The sequence below is a fragment of the Hakea prostrata genome, chromosome 10 (assembly GCF_041222555.1).
Source record: "Hakea prostrata isolate BN-2017 chromosome 10, UWA_Hpros_2, whole genome shotgun sequence".
Lineage (NCBI taxonomy): Eukaryota > Viridiplantae > Streptophyta > Magnoliopsida > Proteales > Proteaceae > Hakea > Hakea prostrata.
Genome location: NC_142609.1, coordinates 15,797,290 through 15,818,915, shown reverse-complemented (window position 1 = coordinate 15,818,915; position 21,626 = coordinate 15,797,290). Strand labels below are relative to the sequence as shown.

Below are 21,626 nucleotides of genomic sequence, written 5' to 3'. Positions count from 1 at the left end.
ATGTATACTCTTTCTAATGATGTACTTATAAGTTACATATTAATGTGCTAATAAAGTGAAGGAGTATCATAATTGTATGTCATGAATTCTGCCCAAAGGTGTTTTCATGATGATATATGTGTGTTCTTTCTAGTGATGTATTTATAAGTTACATATTAATGTGCCAATAAAGTGAAGGAGTATCATAACTGTTAGTCACCTTTTCTGTCAACAATAATTTGACTGTTATTGAGATTCTTATAAAGTCAAACTTTAAGAAATTGTAGATGATATGTTGTTTAGTATGGAAATAGTAGATGACTACACATGCTTAGTTATTGAAAAACTGATGGATATGATTCATAAGAGTATAGAAGTGAAAAGTTGATTTTTTGCAGAGGTGAAAAGTAATTATGTCCACTTACTGTCCATTAAGAGGTCCATTAAGGAACACATGAATAGTTGTTTACCCTATGAATGCACTATTTTGAAACTGTTCGGTGTAGTAGCACCAAGATACTAAGTCTCATAGTGTTAAAATAAGTATTTCTCTGTAAGAGTTATTTATCATAAGGTGTAATGGTTTTTGGAGATGTTAGGGATTATTTCATTAGGATGATTGTTTTTCAAGATAAAACCCAACACTCATTATGTTTGTTTTCATTACCCTTACTATTATGCATCAACGCCTTTAGCATCCTCCACTAAGTTTGGAACTATAAAAACCAATAATTTTTCCAAGAAGAAACTTTGTTTTTATGAGCATCAATACTCATAAAATTGTCCAGGATAAAGATAGACCATTGTGTGTGTGTGTGTGTGTGTGTGTGTGTGTGTGTGTTTGTTTGTTTGTTTGTTTATTTATTTATTTATTTTATTTTATTTTATTTTTATTCACGTAATCTCCTCTTGTTTCCTTCTAGATCTTATATCTTCTTCATTGATTTTATATTGATTATACAATTAAGATGGTATCACTCAAGGTTCTCGATCTATCTCCTCTTTAGCTGCTGCAATATTTTTTTTCTTTCTCCCACCGGTGACTCTTCCTTCTTCTACAAGACGTCGTGGTTCCATTGGAGAAGACGTCGTCGCTCACCAAACAATTTTGCATTGGAATCGGTGATTCCAAATCCTCCTAGGCGATCCATTGCAAAGAATCAAACACAAAAGGAATAAAGCACAAAAGGAAGATTATAGTCTCCTATTTTATTCGGTTGAATCCCTTGCAAATAATAAAAGATAACAGGTAAGATTATAATTTTTTATTTATTTGTTGGCGGGAATTGAATCCGGGTCTCCTGGGTGAAAGCCAGATATCCTAACCACTGGTTGCACGGTTGTGAGAGAAATTTTAAGTTCTTTGTTTTTTGGTTTGATGGCTCCTAGCTCTAGCCCATCTCTCAGCAGTTTATGCAATTTATCAATAATGGAAGCCCTCAACCTTCTGCTAATCTATCTGGTGAGTCTATTTGTTGTTCCTCAATTTTTTCATCTCATTGGATCATTGATACAGGTGACACCAATCATATAACCCACTCTTTGCATTTTTTAAATAATGTTAAACCTTATGCTAATTCTAAACCTATTCGTCTACCCAATGGTACATCTGTCCCAGTGACTCACAAAGGGACTGCTCCCTTATCCTCTTCTATTCAACTTCATGATGTGCTTTATGTTCCTGATTTTCATTATAATTTATTGTCTGTCAGTCAACTCACCAAATCTCTACATTGTGCTGCTATTTTCTTTCCTGGTTTTTGTGTTTTTCAAAACCTCACCACGAAACGGGTGATTGGGAGTGGTGAAAAGCATGCTGGTCTCTACTTTTATCATGCTCATGGTCACTTTGCTCCCTTTGTTTCCCAAACTTCACATTTTGACATGTGGCATTGGCGATTAGGGCATCCTTCTCATTTTCCTCACAATTTTTTATCTCAAAATAATTTTGATGTTACAATTTCACCTCAACATAGTGATATTTGACCTCTTGTTAAACAATCACGTTTACCTTTTCCAATGCATGTTGAACGGAGTAATTGTCCTTTTTCTCTTTTACATTGTGACATATGGGGTGATTTTTCTATTGCTTCTTTTTCTGGTGCTCATTACTTTCTTACCATTGTTGATGATTATTCTCGATGTACTTGGATTTTTCTTATGCGTCACAAGTCTGAAACTTAATGTCTTCTTAAAATTTTTATTGCCATGGTAAAAACACAGTTTAATTACCTTGTCAAGAAAGTTCGTAGTGATAACGGTCTTGAGTCTCTCTCTCTCTCTCTCTCTCTCTCTCTCTCTCTCTCTTCTTACTTTAATGAGTTGGGCATAATTCATGAACGTAGTTGTGTTGCTATTCTTCAACAAAATGGAGTTGCTGAACGTAAACATCGACATATCCTTGAGGTTGCTCAAGCTTTACATTTTCAAGCACATCTACCTTTAACTTTTTGGGGGGAATGTGTTCAAACTGTAGTTTATCTCATTAATCGTCTTCCGACCCCCTTGTTAAAAGGTAAAACTCCAAATGAACTTGTGACTGGTGTTTCACCTAAGTATTCTCATCTTCGTGTTTTTGGTTGTTTATGTTATGCTAAGAATTTAACTCCTCATCAATCTAAGTTTTCTCCACGTGCTATTCCAGGCATTTTTGTTGGGTATCCATATGGGCAAAAGGCATATCGTATTTACAACCCTGTCACTCGTAAGATATTCACTAGTAGGGATATCATATTTCATGAGACGATATTTCCATACCAGCATGCTACCTTCTCTCAATCCATTCCTTCTCCCCACTCGTCTTCCTCACCTGTCATTCCTTGTCCTGCAATTGATGATCCTGTATCCCCTCCTCATTCTACTCCACCCCCTTCTTTAATAGAATCACACTCTGAGGATCCTAGAGTCCCTCTTCGTCGTAGTACTCGTCCTATTCGCCCTCCTCCTCACCTCCAAGACTTTCAGTGCAATGTTGCTTCACTACCTTCTTGTCCTTATCCACTCAATAATTACCTCTCATATTTGGCTTTTTCTCCTACTCATCATGCTTTCCTTTCTAGTATTTCTACTGATTCTGAACCTTTTTCCTTTGCTGAGGCTTCCCATAATCCCAAATGGTGTGCTGCCATGGCTGATGAGATTAAGGCTCTTGAGCTAAACCATACTTGGAGCTTGCAACTTCTTCCCCCTAGCAAAATTGCTATACAGTGTAAATGGGTATACAAAATTAAATATCGAGCTGATGGTTCTATTGCACGCTACAAGGCTCGCTTGGTTGCCAAAGGATTTACTCAAATTGAAGGTGTTGACTACCAAGAAACATTTTCCCCTGTTACGAAATTAGTCACAGTGCGATGCCTCCTTGCTATTGCTTCGATTAAAGGTTGGCATCTTTTTCAAATGGATGTTAATAATGCTTTTCTTCAAGGTGATCTAGATGAGGAAGTTTACATGTCTTTGCCACCTGGTTTTCCCGAAAGGGGGAGAATAATTTTTTTTGTCATCTTCATAAGTCCATATATGGTTTAAAACAAGCTTCTCACAATTGGTTCTCCAAGTTCACTTTTGCTCTACAACTTGCTGGATTCAAACAATCATTGGCTGATTACTCCTTGTTTGTATCTTCTAGTGGGTTTAGCATCATTATTGTTTTGGTTTATGTGGATGATATAATTATTACTATGGAAACGATCAAGTTGCCATTAATGATTTGAAATTGTTTCTTCATAGTCGATTTCATATCAAAGACTTAGGCACTCTCAAATTTTTTCTTGGCATTGAGGTTGCTCGATCACCTAAAGGTATCTTCCTTTCTCAAAGGAAATATACCTTGGAGATGCTTAATGACACAGGTCTACTTGGATCCAAACCCATTAATTGTCCTATGGAGCTAAACTTAAAATTGAATAGTGAAGATGGTGAACTTGTTCCTTCTCCAACAGAATATAGAAGACCTATTGGAAGATTGATTTATTTCACAGTCACTAGACCTAATATTGTTTATGTTGTGCAAGTTCTCAGTCAATTTATGGAGAAACCCAGAAAGCCTCACTTGGATGCTGCATTTAGAATTTTATGCTATTTAAAATCTTGTCCAGGGAAAGGCATTTTGTTATATTCTGCTAGCGACCTACACATCAATCCCTATTGTGACTCCGATTAGGCAAGCTGTGCCACTTCTCGTTGTTCTACTACTGGCTATTGTGTTTTCATTGGATCATGTCCTATCTCTTGGAAGAGTAAAAAGCAATCAACTATTTCTCGATCTTCTGCTGAAGCGGAATATAAATCAATGGCCATGACAACTTGTGAATTGACTTGGTTGCGTTATTTACTTAAGGATTTAGGAGTTTTGCATCCGGAATCTATGGATCTATTTTGTGACAATAAAGCGGCTATACACATCGTTGCAAATCCAGTCTTTCATGAGCGAACAAAGCATTGAGATTGATTGTCGTGTGATTCGTGAAAAACTTTAGGCTCAGCAAATTCAAACAGTTTATGTTCCTTCTAAGCATCAAGTGGTAGATATTTTTACTAAAGCTTTGAGTCAAGAACAATGTCATTTTCTTCTTAGCAAGTTGGGCGCTTATGATGTTCACGCTCCAACTTGAGGGGGAGTGTTAAATTGTATTGGGTTGGATCATAACCCGTATCCAGGTAGAGAGGGTAAGGCGGTAGAAATAAGCCTATAAATTGTGGATCATTGTAAAACCATAAAACTTAATGAAAACAGTAGCCTCTTTTCTCCTATGGACGTAGGCCTCTGGCCGAACCATGTAATCTCCTCTTGTTTCCTTCTAGATTTTATATCTTCTTCATTGATTTTATATTGATTATACAATTAACAGTCTTTTATCTATAAATACTTGTCAAAATTTGTAATCAGTTTAGTTTTTGATGAATGCAAATTTGGGTGGAAAGAAGACTTGAGACAAGTCGTGGGCTTCCCAAGGTAGGAGGCCTGCGGCTGGATTGTGCTTGCTTTGTCTGCAGTTTCAGAAGTTCTTCCTCTTCTTCAAGCTTTGGCAGCAACCTAACTCAAGCAACTACAACAGCTCAAGTCTCCCTCCAAGTAAGTCCAGCCCCCTTCCCTCCATCTCCTTCTTTCCTGTGATACCACCCCAAACCCTGTTTTCTGTTTTTTCTTTTGTTCTTGATTCTTGTGTCGGCAAGAAACCAACCAGCGCCTTCTCTTCTGGAAACACCCTCTCTAACCCCTTTTTGTTTTCTTGTTATCTTCTTGATTCTTGTGGCAGAACTACAAAGGAAAAAAAAAGGAGAAAAAAAATCTGAAAAGAAAGAAAGGAAAGAGAAAAAGGAAAGAAAGGAAAGAGAAAAATGAAAGAAGAAAGAAAGGTTCAAGAATCATTTTCAAAGATCCATCCCATATTTAAATCTTCATCTTTATTATCCTTCCCCATTATTCTTGTTGCACAGTTTGTAAAATCAAATCTTAACCCAAAATCCGACCAATATATATTGATAAAACATTAAAATTTTCCTTTTCAGGAAATTCAACCTATACCCTTTTGATAAGCCACAAACTAATTCCCTTCCATCCAATTGAGGTTTATGTTAAACCCTTAATCAACCTTAGGATATTCCCTCCCCATTCCTCATCAATCCTAGTGCATCCCACCCTTTTTCCTACCAACCCTAGCTATCTAAATATCCTTATAAGTTAACCAGTAAATTTTAAATATCCCATAGCATACCCAAATCATCCATAAAGTACCCAGACCATTTGATAAACAAACTCAACCTTATTATTAGTCCAAGTTTGCATTGATTCTTATTAAAGAAGGACCTGGAAGAACTAACCCAAACCCTGGGTTGCATCATTCCCTCTCCCATACCATTGCAGGCCATTCTCTCTCCTTCCCCTTCCATCGTAGCAACCCCAGCCCCCTTCTCCACCTTCTGCCACCCGTGGAAGCCCTTCCCTACCCCTCTCCTGTTCTATACAACCCTAAGGACCCCTCCATTAGCAACCACATCTAGGCAGCAGCCTCCCTAGGACTCCACGATACCCCCAACCCATTCCCATACCCCGCACAATCCCAGCATGCCCTTTCCCCACCCCCCCTCCCCTTTGACTCCCTCCCTTCCCTCCTAACTCTCTCGGCCCATTTCTATCCCCTCTTCCTTGCAGCAACAGAAAAATAGAAAAGGAAAAGAAAGAAAGAAAGAAAGAAAGAAAAGAAGTTAGAAAAAAAAAAAAAAAAAAAAAAAAAGGAAAAAGAAAAAAGAAGAAGAAGAAGAAGATGAAGAAGAAGAAGAAAAGATAAAAAAAAGAAAGAAAGAAAAGAAAAGAAAAGAAGAGGAAGATCAAGAAAGAGAGAGAAAGTTCTTGTTTAGTTTTCAGTTTAGTTTTCAGATTCAACCCATATTCCTCTTGTTAAACCTTAAACCAAATTCCCTTCCATCCCATATAACTTTAAACCACCCCCCCCCAAAAAAAAAACCAATCCCCTTAAAAAATTTTTTTTTTTTTTTTTTTTTTTTTTTTTCTTTTTCCTTTTTTTTTTTTTTTTTAATTTTTTTTCCCCCTTAAACCTTTTGTTAAACCCATACCTTACTCATAACCTCCGTATTTGGGATTGATCCTAATTCAACAATATTATCAATCCCATATTTGTTTCATCCCATAATTAATTTGGGTATCTCAAACCATCATTTGTTAAAACCATACCTCACCCATAACCTCCAGATTTGGGATTGATCCTAATGCAACAACAATATTATCCATCCCATATTTGTTTCATCCCATAATTATTTTGGGTATCTCAAACCATCCTTTGAGTGACTTGTCAACAATCCTAACTTGTCCCTAGGGCCTCCTCATAAATCGTTAGAGATCCCTACACATCCCATAACATCTTTAGACCTATTTGCTGGAAGACTCTGGGTAACCCTTCACATTAAGTTATAAAGTCAAGAAATTGCTAACATCAGCTCCACCACTAGCTCGAACACCAAGTCCACCAACTCTAGCAAGACCATGACCACAACCTTGACGTATACATTTAGCTACATGTTGGCCCTCCAACTCCATAAGATGGTCTACCATATATTCCATCGAAGGATTAGGGAAGTAGGGCACATGGGTGTAAACAGTTATGGTAGGAAATATCGCCAAAATTGGGTGAAATTTCTCTGTCGCTACCTAGCAACACAAAACATGGGTTGAAAATGAAATGTCTTAGATTTTGGTAAAATTTCTCAGAAATTTGAGTAAAATTTTGAAAATTCCAAGGAGTTGTACTATACAGGGCTTATGGCTAGAGATATGGATATAGTGGAGATATGATGGTTTATTTGTTGATTGTAGTAGCATGTTTGCATGAATATGGAGATCGATCAGGTGCATGATTTGTGACTCCATCTTTGGTTATCCATCACTCATCAGCACCAACACAACTAGTTATGCTAGTGACAGACATTATGAATAACTTTATCCATAGCATATCATGGCATGCTTATGTCCAATATTTAGAGTACTCTTCCATGACCCAGGGGACGGATCCAACCCAATGCATACTTGTATATTGAATTCTACTTGTTGTATGTGTTGTTGCATTTTAATGAAAATCTTAGTGTTGTCTTGCATAATATTCATATTCTAGACTTTTAGTTTCACTCGCATACATCTAGGCATATGCTAATCAAAAACAACACTTTAGACTAGGTTTTAGGGAAAAATAATACTTCCTATGTGTTTATTGGCCTCAAATTAGGCTAGACACTAAAAACCAACCCAAAATGACCCCAAATACCGCCCTAAATTGGGGAGCAAAATTCCACCAAAACATTCCCAAACCATAGCGAAATTTCAACAAAATTTTAGTAGAAGTTTAAGTGAAATTTCGAACCTTGATCACAGTAGCCACCAGCCAAGTGTGTCTTGAGCAGGCTTTTGCCTCCATTGAGGACTTTGCAACAATAGTTGCACGTGATCCTCTGGCCCTGTGGATCCACAAGGACTCTGCATTGCCAAACAACATCATTGTCCTCCTTGGTTGAAGATCTACTTGAAATGAGATTCATTGATCTTCCTTTGGTGTTGTAGATGTGTTGAGAGTAGTTGCAAGTCAAAATCCGGCTGAAATCCACAAGAAATCCAACGAAAATTGAGAATTCTAGCAAGATATGGTGAGAGAATTAGGGATAAAGCAAGATCTAGCTAGATATGGCGAGATCCTAAGAAAGTTGTGGGAACTCTAAGATCTTGCAAGAGATCTTGACTCATTCTCAAAAAAAGAGAGCTTAAGCGAGATCTTGCCGAGGTCTCAAACCATAATTTTGATACCCTATAATTCCCCTACCCCTACACCCTCGACTCTAGGGTTTTAACAGAATCCTTTATTATGTAGTTGGAGCTAGGCAGTATACATGTCGAGGATACTCAAACTCTCCCCTCTTTCACAATTCATAAACTCTAAACCCTGATCCCCTTCCCTTCGTAGTTAGATCCCATTTAGCCTCTTCTTCCCCTCCTCCCCTCTCCGGTCCCTACTCAAGATTAGCTCCTTTGGTTCCCTTCACCTTTCCCCGTTCCCCTGGGCGAAACTCACTTGGCTCAAGACTATTGTCTCTGCCAAGCATTCATAGTTTGGAGAACGTTCTTCTATTGCCTTCCCACCCAAAGCCCTTTTATCTACTACACCATACAAACCACCCCTTCTTGCACCTTTAGCACCAGGATAAAACCATCCCTCACCTCTTCTTTATTCGCCCTTTCTCTAGACCCATCTAGCTACTTGCCCTTGCATACGTCTAGCCTAGATCCAGACATCCTCAACCTTTTGACATTGAGTGCCATTGGTTCGCATCCACATTCCAACGATCCTTGATCACTATCACCACAAGTTAGCTTATCTTTGGATGGAACAAAACCTCTAGAAATGGACTCCTAAATCCATATCCATAGACCAGACTTGGAAGGCCATTTGCAATGATGTTATATCTAGACCCTGCCTTTTGGCTTCTAAGTTTTTTGTTGATATCCCAAAGAATGGACATTTTGTTATTACCTAGGGCTTAGATAGTTCATTGTTATGCACTACCAGGCATGCTTGGCTAGGGAGCTCCTCCACCTCCCTTGTTACCCCCATATATATGTAAGGTTGGGTTAAACTGTCATTTGTGGGTGACCATGATGTTCTTGGTGCTTTTCGACAGGCGGTAGACATTCCTTAAATAGACAAAGATACCTGACCAATTTGGTTGGTGTCATAGGAAGGGTATCCGAAGAGTAGATGACCTCTTGCATTGGGTTAGGAAGTTCCTTGACATATACCAGTTCACTTCCAATGGTCATAGTGAGAGAGTTTGGCCCCAATCCCCAGTCATGGCCGTTGATTAGACTGTTATCCCTATATTGCCATCGTGACACCCAATTTGGTTGGAGCCGTTGGAATCTATTCAAGACTTCCCAGAGGATGCTAGTGTTGTATCTTAATGCGTGTCTACCTAGATAGAGATAATCATGATTAGATTCGTAAAAGCATTCTTGCATTACATTTATATTTACATTACATCTGATACTTCATATAAGTGTTAAATACGTGGATATATGATATTGTTAATCTTGCTGAGTTCGTTGGACCTCATTCCTCATGGAAACTTTTTTTTTAGATTGTACTATAGAATATGGACCAGACAATTCAAGAGTACCCGGTACCGTCAAAGCCACACGACCTACCAATTATAGAGGGTATCCAGGATCACAGTGATGCGTGTCCATTTTTGGAGTGTTCATATGGCACTCAACCCTTTTAACTAATGTCTGGTTATTTTTAGGGATGTAGACTTTTGATTTAGATATTCATCACTTCATTTGAAAATTTGAGAACTTGAACTAAACTTACTTTCCATTTCCTTCACTTTGTTATATTATACTCCGTAGGCTTTCGCTAACATCTTCAATTATAGTATTTGATACTTATACTTTTATTCTTGCTCTTGGATTATGTTATTTTGTGGATTGGTTGTGGATTAAATGTTGACCTGATCCCTTTGACTCTGATCACATCCATGGGTAATCGGGTAAGTCCAATACCGGCTGGGTGAAGTGTGACAGAAGAAGTGTGCTCTTGGTTACAGTTGGGCTACATCAGGGATTAGCCTTAAACCTCATATTTATTTGTGCCTATAATGGACGATTTAATCAGAGACATTGAAGATGATGTTCCTTGGTGTATTTTTTCTTTTTGGTAAGCTTGGTGTATTTTGTTGATGATATTGTTTTGTGAAATGAGAGACAAGAACTGATTAATACCAAATAATAATAACCACTGAGAGAATCTTTGGAATAAAAAGGCCTTAAACTGAGTAGAACAAAGATGGAACATCTAGTGTGTGTAACTTTGGTTATAATAAGATGGATGATGAGGTGGTGAGGAGTGATGAGAAGGAAAATCCACAAAGTGATAATTTTAGATAAAAGAGGTGATATAAATGATGATGTTTTTCAAAGAATTAAGGTAGAACAAATGAAATGGAGAGGTGCCTCTAAGGTTTGTGTGATCGACATATCCTTTTATACTCAGAGGAAAATTCAATAAGACTAGTATATGACCAGCTACAATATATGGTGTAGAGTGTTGGGCTGATAAGAAGTATCATATAGATAAACTTAGTATAACAAAAAAGAGGATCCCTAAAATGGATGAATGACAAAACTAAGAAAGATAAAGCAAGAAATTATCGTATTAGAGCTGGTTAGGGAGTCGCTGCGATAAATGATAAACTATGAAAAGTTGATTGAGTTAGCATGACCATGTTCGACAGAGGCCTTTAGATGCACTGTGTAGAAAATTATTTTAGTCAAGGTCGAAGGAATTAGAAGAACTAGGAGCAAACCTTAGATAACCTTAAGAGAAATAGTGAGAAATGATATACATAGCTTAAGCCTTGTATCTAGTATGGACTCAAAGTGAGTCGATTGGAAGGCAAAGATCCATGCAACCCCATATAGTTGAGAAAAGGCTTGATGTTTGTTTTCACTTTATTATCAACTAACATATGTTGATCATCTAATGGTGTGGTGTTGTTGGAATTATTATCACTTAGTTTGTGGACTTGCTAGTACTCTAACAATGATTTTTACCTTTATGATTTGATATATGTGATGTAAGTTTGGACCAGCTATAGCTTCTAGATCCTGTAATGGTTAAGGTGTCCAAGGTGGATATTTCACCGTTTAATGTCTTTGGATTTTCCTAATTGAAAAAAGTACTTTGAGGATGTAATCAAGTGCGCGTAAGCGATTCAGATAAACCTCAGATCCAAAAGAAAAATAATTAATTAATTGAGGCACAATGGAGTAATCGTCAACATTTTGGTTAACTTTTTCAACATCAAAATATTAGAATATCATGCATTAAGGTACTATTATGAAATAACTCAACTGAAGAGGACTAAAAAAACAATATAGATTGCAATCCGTATGCCAAACTTGGGCAAATTGAAGAACTGAGCTCAATTTGCTTTATATAGGGGAGAAACCTATGGAAAATAAAAATAGTTACATTGAGTGAAGAGACAATGCAATTACTATTTGTCATCGAATCTCAGCCAAAGCATTTTTCTATCATGTTGCTTAAAAACTGAAAATATGCATGTCTCCAGGAATTTTTTGAACAATAAAGGACCCCACACACCCCAAAAACCAAATACAAAACCAACGGCCATGCATGCTAATATAGAACCCTTCAATTTGAGAGACACTGCCTTTGTTTGCTCCTCTTCTAATATCATTGTCAGACCAATCTCTTGTGCAATTCGGTGTGAGTGGAGGCCCACAAAGTTCTGGAGTGTTCCCCATAAAGCTAGATGCCTTAAAGCTTTGGAGCTAGGTACTCTGTGGAATGCTACCTGACAAACTATTATAAGACAAATTCAAGATACTTAAAAATGTTAGTTTTGACATGCTTACAGGAATGCCACCTGGAGAGTCTATTTATTGATAAATCCAGAGATTCCAACAATAGCATTTCCCCAATCTTCTCAAGGATGTTTCATGTCAAATGATTTCTTGATAAGTTCAATGATTGCAACCCAGCAAGACTTGTTAACTCTTTGGGAATCTCTCCAAACAAATGGTTGTCTGAAAGATCAATGCTAATTAGAAGCTTGAGAGGAGTAGTGCTATATTGAAACTCCATTCCTTTGACAGTTAACCAAACCACATCTGTGGGACTGTAACCGTTGCCATTTGAGAATTGTACAAGGTACGAAAACACAGGGGAACTAATAGTCAAGTCTCTCTTTGTGGCCATAGAACTGAACTTTTTGAAGCACTGAGGTATGGTTCCTGAAAGGTTATTATGAGCAAGATCAAGGATTTGAAGAGATGCTAGATCACAAAATTCTAGTGGAATGCCACCCTCAAAATTATTTGAATGCATGATCAGAGTTGTTAGATTTTGTAAACTTTTCCCCATCCAAGTCGGTATGCTTCCAGAAAACTCATTCTTACTAAGGTCAATAAGCTGTAACATTGAACAATTTTGCAAGGGTGAAGGTAATGTACCAGAAAGATGATTGTTGTTCAAATGCAATGATTGAAGACCATAGGCTGATCCGAGAGAACTTGGAACCTTTCCAGTTAATTGTTGTGCCCCAAATTTATTACTTCCAATGAATGCCAAGTCATCCAACAATCAGAGATATCCCCAGATAAGAGATTGTTAGAGAGATCAAGAATTTCCAAATTACTTGATCCATCTAACTGTTGACAGAGGAAATGAGAAATTGGTCTAGAAAAGGAATTGTTAGAAAGATCTAGTCGCCAAACATTGGTAGAGATATGAGGTAGTGGTCCCTCAAGGTTGTTGGAACCCAAAAATATCCCTGAGTAGATAGAATCAAGCTTCAGTCTTCTTGGGAGCTCACCATGTAGCTGATTGTTGGAGAGATTTAAATATGAAATCTGTGAAGATAAGTTCCAGAACCAAGCTGGTATTTCACCAGAAATTCCTGTATAAAATAACTCCAAGCAAGACATGTTCTTTTGTGTTTGGAGCCATGATGGAAACTGAGATCCTACGTGCCATGATCCCAATTTTATATATTTGAGTTGGAAAGGAGGAATCCAATTTGGAGCGACTCGCAAAACCATTGAGTTTGAAGATGCATACAATACTTTTAGTCTAGTGAGATTGGCAAAATGAACTTCAGATACCTCACCTTCCAAGGAATTTTGGTTGATCCACAATTGCTCAAGCTGTGAAAGATGTCCCAGACTTTCTGGAATAGATCCATTCAACAGGTTAGAAGAAAGATATAACTTCTGCAGTGATGATAAACTTCCTATAGATGAAGGAATGGGACCAGAAACAGAATTATAGTAAAGACCAAGCACAGTTAGGCTCTTAAGCTGCCCTAGTTGATTAGGAAGAGGACCTGAAAGGTTATTCCAGCCCAAATCCAATTTTTGCAACTTGAAAAGATTTCCCAATGTTGTTGGTATTTCACCTCCAAGTTCATTATCTGAAAGATCAAGCTGTGAAAGATGTGAAAGATTTCCCAATGTCGTTGGTATCTCACCTCCAAGTTCATTCCCTGAAAGATCAATCTTTGATAGGGAAGTCAGGTTACCAACTGCACTTCTAATTGAACCCCTCAAGCTGTTATCTGAGATGTCAAGATTTACAAGACTTCTCATATTATACAACCAATTTGGTATGGTGGAATTAAAATTGTTATAAGAGAGCTGTAGGATCCGCAGAGAAGTCATGTTTTGAAGACCACCAGGTATTGGACCATAGAGGGAATTCCCAACTAAGTTAAGAGAAACAAGGCCTCTAATACCCAACAACCACTCAGGAACTAATGATTCGAAAGAGTTATCAGAGAGGTCAATGCTGGTGAGAGACGTAAAATTAACAAGTGAAGCAGGAAAATCAAGACTTGGTTTAAGCCCACAATTGTATAGGACTAACTCTGTTAAAGAAGGGAGTACATTCAATACCTGCACGTAATCAATTGCATTGGTGAGGTTAACTCGACTCATGTCAAGGTATTGCAGGAAAGAGAGATTGGAAAGCCATTGCAGACTCTCAGCATACAAACCAGCACCATCAAATGAAACAGAAAATGTAAAATCAGTACTAAGGTCAAGATAACGTAAACTTGATAGATTCCTCAGCTGATGAGGAATCGTTCCACCAAAATTTGCATTAGAAAGGTTAAGATATCTCAAGCTCTTGAGTGAACTGAGGAACTCAGGGATGCAAATACGAGAGAAGTTTTTCACACTTAGGTCCAGGTATTTCAGTTGCTGTAGATCAAGTAAAAAAGGACTTATCACCCCACCCAGTAGGGAATTCATATAAGCATCAAATTGTTCATCACCCCAAAATCCATATGGTTGTCGAAGGTTGAGCTTGGTGACATGCCCGGTTCTATTGTTGCAATTTACTCATTTCCATGTGCAACAGTCATCACCGGTCCAAGAGGAGAGCCAATTTGTTGGATCTTCGAGGCCATTCTTAAAGCTGAGAAGGGCTTGTCTCTCAATCTCTTTGCAAGCAACTACTGTTGTGTTTCTACCTGTGAAACTTGAGTTGGTGGGTTGTAAGCATAGGAAAATAACCAAGAGAACCACGAAACTTCTCATGATGAAGCAAAGAATGCTTTATTGAAATAGATAATTTTTGAACTGTAAGGAAATACAAAACTTTTAGAAGATATACATAGGCTATAAAAGTGAATACTGCTGCAAAAGATTGGTAGCAGTACTAGGAAGGAGCTCTTAATTAGTCAAGATTCATAGGATCCAAATCCTCTCCATCTCATATTGCTTTTTGTTCTGTCCATGTGACTGCTATTGGATGAGTAGCAAAAGAGAGAATCCAGATTGAAATTTATGACCCTTGGCCACTCCCCATAAAAATGAACTAGTCAAGTCTTCCCCTCCCCAAAGGTATAATTGTGTCAAATTTTGATTTATTTATTTGTCATAGGATCCATATCCCTCTCCATCTCATATTGCTTTTTATTCTGTCTACGTGACTGCTATTGGATGGTAGTGACTGAGAGAATCCGAATTGAAAAATGACCACTGGTCCAGTCCCCATAAAAATGAACTAGTCAAGTCTTCCCCTCCCCAATCAAAACAAGTGAATTGAGGTATAATTGTATCAGATTTTAATTTTTTATTTATTTATTTGTCTTATGATAAAAGTTGTCTTACAAAAAGAAGGATGTGCCTCCTTGGATTTAACTCTCTTTACATAAAGATACCGTCACCTTGTGGAAAAGCACATCCACCATCAGATGTCTTGTATGACTAAAAGGGGCTCTATGCAGGGGCGGACCCAGGATGAAATATTGGGGGCGGACCCAGCTGTCTTTTTTGTCACACATATTATGTGGGTCCTTATAAGATTCATTTGAGGTCCTACCTCTAAATTATTTTATTATATTAAAGAATAGACCCACATATATTTTGTGGGACCCACACATATTTGAAAAAAGAGAGTAAATTATTGATAGTGATATTTTTTTTCCGACAAAATATAAGTAAAATTAAGGCAACAATATAGAAAAAATATATACACATGACTTCAACCCAAAAAAGTTAGATGCAAGCCAATATTTTATTTGGTAGGAGATGTAAACCAAATTTTTTTAGGTAAGAGATGCAAACCAATGGCAATTAGTTACCTACTAACTATAGATATTTTATTCACAATTCAAAATCAAATAACAAAAATTGCAGAAGAAATAAAGAAACATAGAATATAAAATTAAATAAAAAGGAGAAAAGAGAAACGATAAATAAATTGAGAAAGAGAAAGAGTACCTAATTGTGGAGTAGATTTTTTTTTTCCAAATTTTCTTAACCCACGCTTATAGAAAGCGAAGAAAATAAATAGAAAGAAAGAAAAGGAAGAGAATAAATAAGAAGAAAAGAAGAGAGAGGAGAGAGGATATAGAAGAGAATAAATAGGGATTGAAGAGTTACTTTCTAATTATGAATGACATTTTGATTTTTGAATACCTAATAAGATGTTTTTTCAAAAATTTTCCATTAACCAGGTTTATAGAAATAGAAGAAAATAAATAGGAAGAAAATATAAGAGAGAATAATGGGGAGAATAAATAGGAATTGAGGAATTAGTTTTTAATTAGGAATGACATATGTGCCCATTGTTTTACCTTTAAAAATTGTTCTCAATATTGGGGGGCCCAAATAGCGACATTTCACATATAGGAAGAGAAAAAAGTGGAAAAAAATAAGGGAATTAAGGAAATTTATATAAAAAATTTAAAAATTCGGGAGGGGGGCCATGGCCCCCCTCGGCCCCTTCATAGGTCCGCCCTTGGCTCTATGGGTAGTCATTGGTCCTTTTTGCATGAGAAAAACTTCAAGTAAATAAGTGAAGTCTTCCATACCAAAACTGATTTACAAGTCAAGTCCTCCTCTACACTTTTATCTACTTTAATAACCCAACTAACATGTAAAAGTTCTCTTCAACGTGATACACATCTCCATAAAAAGAAAGTTAATAAGTCTAGATAAGATCAAAAGGACAAAATTATAATGGAAAACAAACTAAGGTGTAAAGTATCTAAATTGAGTTTACCAAAAAAAAAGTATCTCTATTGAGCATGATTGTGTCCGTTAAGTGGTTTTCAGGAGATGTATCATCTCATATTTAAGCATTGTATTATATTGATCAATATATTTGGTGCAATCCAACATACCCCTTAGGAAAAAGACTAAGAAAGGCGAAATGTATCAGATCAATTGAACCCAATATGTGTATGCCTACTAATATCGTATAATGGGATACTTTCAACCATTATAAAAACTCATTGCTTTGCCCAACATGACGTTTGAGAAAATAAATATATAACATCAAGGGTAGTTTTTCCATGGACCACCTTGAGGATTATACATAAATACAAAAAATACTTTAGTTTGGCTTTGGCATTTTGATTGGAGGACTATTTACTAGTAGAGTCTCATTGGTGCAATTTGTATCTATGTTTGTCTAATTAATTTCTTAATTTGTTTGTTTTATTAATTTGCATTTGATATATTGATCAAAACAAAGTAAATATGTTAAAAAAATCGAAAGCAAAGGTAATGGGAGTGCTTAGATTCAAACAATGAAATGATGGTTTCCATCATGGAGGAGAAACTAGTCCTGCAATGATCTCAAGAAATAGCAATGTTCTTCCACTTCACCAAACCCGATTAAAGTAAGTCATTTCCTCCTCCCCAATCAAATCAAGTCAATTGATAGAATAACTGTGTAAGGTTTTGATACTTTTTAAAAAGAAGGATGTGCCTCTTTGGATTCCAAGTGTCACTTTGTGCAAAATACTTTTTTTTTTTTTTTTTTGCATTTTAAAATCCAAAAAAAAAAAAAAGAAAAGAAAAAAGAAGCAACTGCCTTTGTGCAAAAGCACATCTACTAAAGCCATTCCCTTTTGTTAGAGAGAGGGTTTTAATTAATCACCATTCAAAGTCCAAGCAAGTAAAAGTCAAGTCTTCCCTACCAAGATTGGCTTATAGGTTACGAGTCAAAGTCATCCTTACCCGATCGTCTACTCTAATGATAATAGTAAGAATAATTAATCCAATTATTCTCTGCTATGTTTTCCACATCTTCATTAAAAAAAAAAGTCAATAAATCAAATCTAGCAAACATCAAAAAGAGTGAATCACGGAAGGAAAAAGGTGTCAAGTGTTTGATCTACTTAATATTATTAATCATTCTCTAATTCAGATGATCAACGGATCTCTCTGGTGACTGGCCAAAAAAAATTAGAAATAAAAGGCGAGGGTAAGTTGGGTAGTTCATAAGAAAAAAATAGTTAGGCAGGCAAAATTATTACAAATTTTGAAATTTGGCATTATTTTTAAGAATAGAATCCATTTGTGTAAACTTTAAAAAAATATATCTTTTTGAGTAAGTTTCTCTTAAAATTTGACCACCTGATAAATTTTTCATTAATTTATTCTGATATTATCTGTTTGTCCGTCTTCCATCACTTATAGAATCACCATCTTCAGTTATTCTGGAATGCCTTTGTAAAAAATGTTCAGATGGGAGATGAGCATGCATTCATATGAAACATTTTCAAGATCATGGTTGAACTGTTTACTGGACTAAAACGTGAGATGGCAGCGAAGATGGCAGCAAAACGTGAGATTCTTTCTTGAACTGTTTATTGGACGGACCTATCTGATAGTTATTATTCCTTTTACCAGAGCCCAATTGGGAGGTCATTTAAAGAAGAAACTGAAAGAAGAGCTTGAACACATCCTTTTTTTCTCTTCATTTTCATTCTCATCTCTCCAGTTTATTCATCCAAAATGGTAAGCCCTGGATGAATCATGGAAAATTTCGTAGTTGTGTAGCCTAACTTATTCATCCAAAAGGGTAGCCTAACTTATCAACTTGGTTGCTACATTGACATTCCATCACTGCCACTCTCGTCTCCAGGAGAGGTTTAATTTGACTGGTCCATTGAGTTTCTGTTTCAGGTTTGTGTTCGCTTAGTATTTGATACAGTATTTGAAAATATTCTAATAACTGATTTTGGTTGCAGTATTGGGGAGGAACTCTTAATCAATAAAGACTCATAGGATCCAGATGCTCTCCGTCTTGTGTTGCCCTCTGCCCTGTCCATCTGACTGTTAGATGGGCAATACATGGACTGTTTTAACTACGATTGGAGAGAAATCACTCCTTTTGGATACGAACTGATTATGTTTCAACCATTTCTAATCAGGCCAATTCCATCCTTCTATCTAATAGTTGAAATTAAATCAATACACATGTCCTCCATCCGATCGTCTGACGGACAAGACCAAGGGCAATGCAGGACAAGAGGTTTGCCACAACCTGCCCCCCACAAAGAACAGCCAACCCCCTACGGAAACAAAACAAGTCATTACTAGCCTCCCCCACCCAATCGAGTCAATTGAAGAATAATTGTGTAAGATTTTGATTTAAATGTCATATAAATAAGAGACCATCACTATTGTAACAAAAACACATCCATTAACAGCTGTCTTTTTTGACAATTAAAAGAGCTTTATGGGTAGCGATTCTTTTTTTGCGTGACAAAGGGGACTTCTAGTTAATCACCATTCAATGTCCAAACAAATAAATCAAGCCATCCTTCTAAAACTAACTTACAAGTCAAAGTCCTCTACTACACCGTCATCTATTCTAATAATTAATAATAAGAATAACTCAATTAACAAGTTAGGTTCTCTTCTACATTTCCCACATCTTGAAAAAAAAATAAAAAAATCAAAAAGTCAAGTCGAAATTATCAGGTCAAGTGCTCTTTAGTGTTGCTTAGTGTCTCCATAACAACAAAGCCAATAAGTCAAATCTAGTTAACATCAAAATGAGTGAAGCATAGAGGGAAATGCCTAAGCTGCCAACTGTTGGTATTGAGTAACGAATATGTCAAGTGATTAGACATATCGTCTCATATCAAGTAATGGGTTTGTTGTACTAGGCAACATATTTTTGTTTGTTGTACTAGGCAACATATTTTTGTCCAATCCAATACTTAGCCTTTAAAAAGTAAGAAGAAAACATATTGATATGTATTGTATTGGTTGTACTCAATATGGATACGTATCAACTAGTATCTATTGGGATACATTGACCATGTTGCAAATCCATTCCATGTCCAATGTTACTTTTTTATAGCTCCAATATCTCTTTGCTGTTTCTAATAAGAATTCTTTGATCCATTTCTTGGAAGAACTCAAATGATTTGGATCTGGTCAACATTAATAAGGATGTGTTACTCTCTAATTTAGATGATAAATGGATCTTTCTAAATTCCTCAAAATGCCCCTTCTCAACTAAACTTGCGGGGAAAGTATTGCCTTAGGAGAAATTCAGCTCTTCTAACAACTCTTTCTTTCAATGGTGGAAGATGACCGGAGAAGGTGATTCCAGCAAGGGACGGTGAGGTGGTGGTTTCTGGAAGGGAGAGGGTGTGGTGGTTTTTGATGGTGGTGGATGATTTCTAACAGGTAAGGTGAAGGAAGGAGATGAGTCACTGACCGAAGGGAGAGTGTGAGTGACAACTGAGGGGATGAGTAATTTGGTCATATCAGTTTCAAAGGGCATTATAGCTATTTCAAATTGAAGATGTGAATTACTTAAGGGGCTGTTTGGTTACATGAGTCTGGAGATTTTAAATATCTAGAGATTTCAAATCTATATATTTCAAATTTATGGAGTTATAAGTTATAAAATTAAATGTTTGGTTGTGGAATGAAATCTGTGGATTCATCCTAAAAAACTATTTGATTGACGTGATTTTTGTGAATGTGCAAATGTATAACTTTTTTGAAATCTTTGGATTCCACCCCTTATTCATAAATCTACAGATTCACGTTTTTAGTGTAAAAAGGTGAATCTGTAGATTTCATGAATCTAGAGATTTTTACAACCAAACAGGTATAATTCTCAAATTCATGAATCCAAAGATTTCAAATCTCTGGATTCATGTAACCAAACAGGCCCTAACATAATCAAGGCCAACCTGTTAAATGTGGGTAACCAATAATTTTGCAAACGAACTCTTGCCTTGTAGCCTCAAACTTCATTTGTTCCACCCATATGGAGAGGAATTAATTATAATCCACATGGGTGAATATTTGACACGTGTCAAATTTTAAAAACATGATCTTGTTTTGTAAAAAACTAATAAAAATAAATGATATCTTCATTACCAATGTAGTAAGCATTCACCTGATTTTGGCTCGATCCTGACCCTAATTTTGGCTCTGTTTTTAATGTTAATTTGACCCTGATCATGTATTAGATTTTTACCCTAATCTTCATATTAACATTGATATAATTATAAGTCTCCACTTTGACTTTCAGCCATTTTGATTATATTAGACTATGAGTTCACTTTTATATTATTTTTAAGATAATATTTATTTTTCGAACTAATTCATTTTTAGTTCCAAAAAATCATTGATTTTTTTTTTTGGATTAAGGCGAGATAATATATTATAAATAATAAAAGCTAGTACATAGAAAATTAATATCTAACAAATCTACACCCTAACTTCTCATCATGAATATTGACATCTTTCTTATGCCTCCAATGTGATATTTCAGGAAAAAAAAAAAAACTTATTAAGGACAGATAACTATGTTTGTAACTAAAATATAATTTTTTTTAACTACGAAAAAAATATCAATACTAAATTATCGTTAACAAAGTTTTGAATATGATTTTTTTTTGTTGAATAAGGATATCAATGGGAGGGGTTTTCAATTTCCATCACCAAAGTAATGGGAGAGGTTTTCAATTTTCATCATCAAAGCAATGAGAGACTTTCAGAGATCAATATATAATTATAGAGCATGAATTTATTTATGTTTAAAGCAACACTATCAACTTATTGACTATTTTATCATTTTGTATGAGCTTGAATCATTTTATATTTTATGTTATTTTTAGTCTACTTATGATACTTATATTTTTATTTTTATTATTATTTTTTATGAATTTACATTTGATATTTTAGGTCCAAGGATAGGACCAATTAAGGCTAGGGCCAAGATAGGGTCAATCAGGGCCAAAGACAAGGCTAATCAGGGTCAGGGCCAATCAGGGCCAATCAAGGTCAG

General features: G+C 36.1%; 1 protein-coding gene across 1 annotated transcript; it reads right to left on the bottom strand.

Moving 5' to 3' along the window:
• Positions 1-6,907: 6,907 nt before the first annotated feature.
• LOC149002159 (uncharacterized) lies at positions 6,908-14,317 on the bottom strand. Its single transcript, XM_089138649.1, has 4 exons — positions 12,620-14,317; positions 12,171-12,476; positions 11,662-11,859; positions 6,908-7,147 (listed from the first exon to the last, which is right to left on the bottom strand). Exons 1-4 carry the CDS (start codon positions 14,315-14,317, stop codon positions 6,908-6,910), a joined length of 2,442 nt encoding a protein of 813 aa, XP_088994775.1.
• Positions 14,318-21,626: the final 7,309 nt, after the last annotated feature.

What these genes read in the sequence shown, in the direction of transcription:
- LOC149002159 (XM_089138649.1), bottom strand. Translation starts at nt 14,317, where the DNA reads ATGAATTCCCTACTGGGTGGGGTGATAAGTCCTTTTTTACTTGATCTA. An exon ending in TGACTTGGCATTCATTGGAA is followed by an intron (nt 12,477 to 12,619) that starts GTAATAAATTTG and finishes TCAATGTTACAG; the next exon opens with CTTATTGACCTTAGTAAGAA. An exon ending in GTTACAGTCCCACAGATGTG is followed by an intron (nt 11,860 to 12,170) that starts GTTTGGTTAACT and finishes ATAGTTTGTCAG; the next exon opens with GTAGCATTCCACAGAGTACC.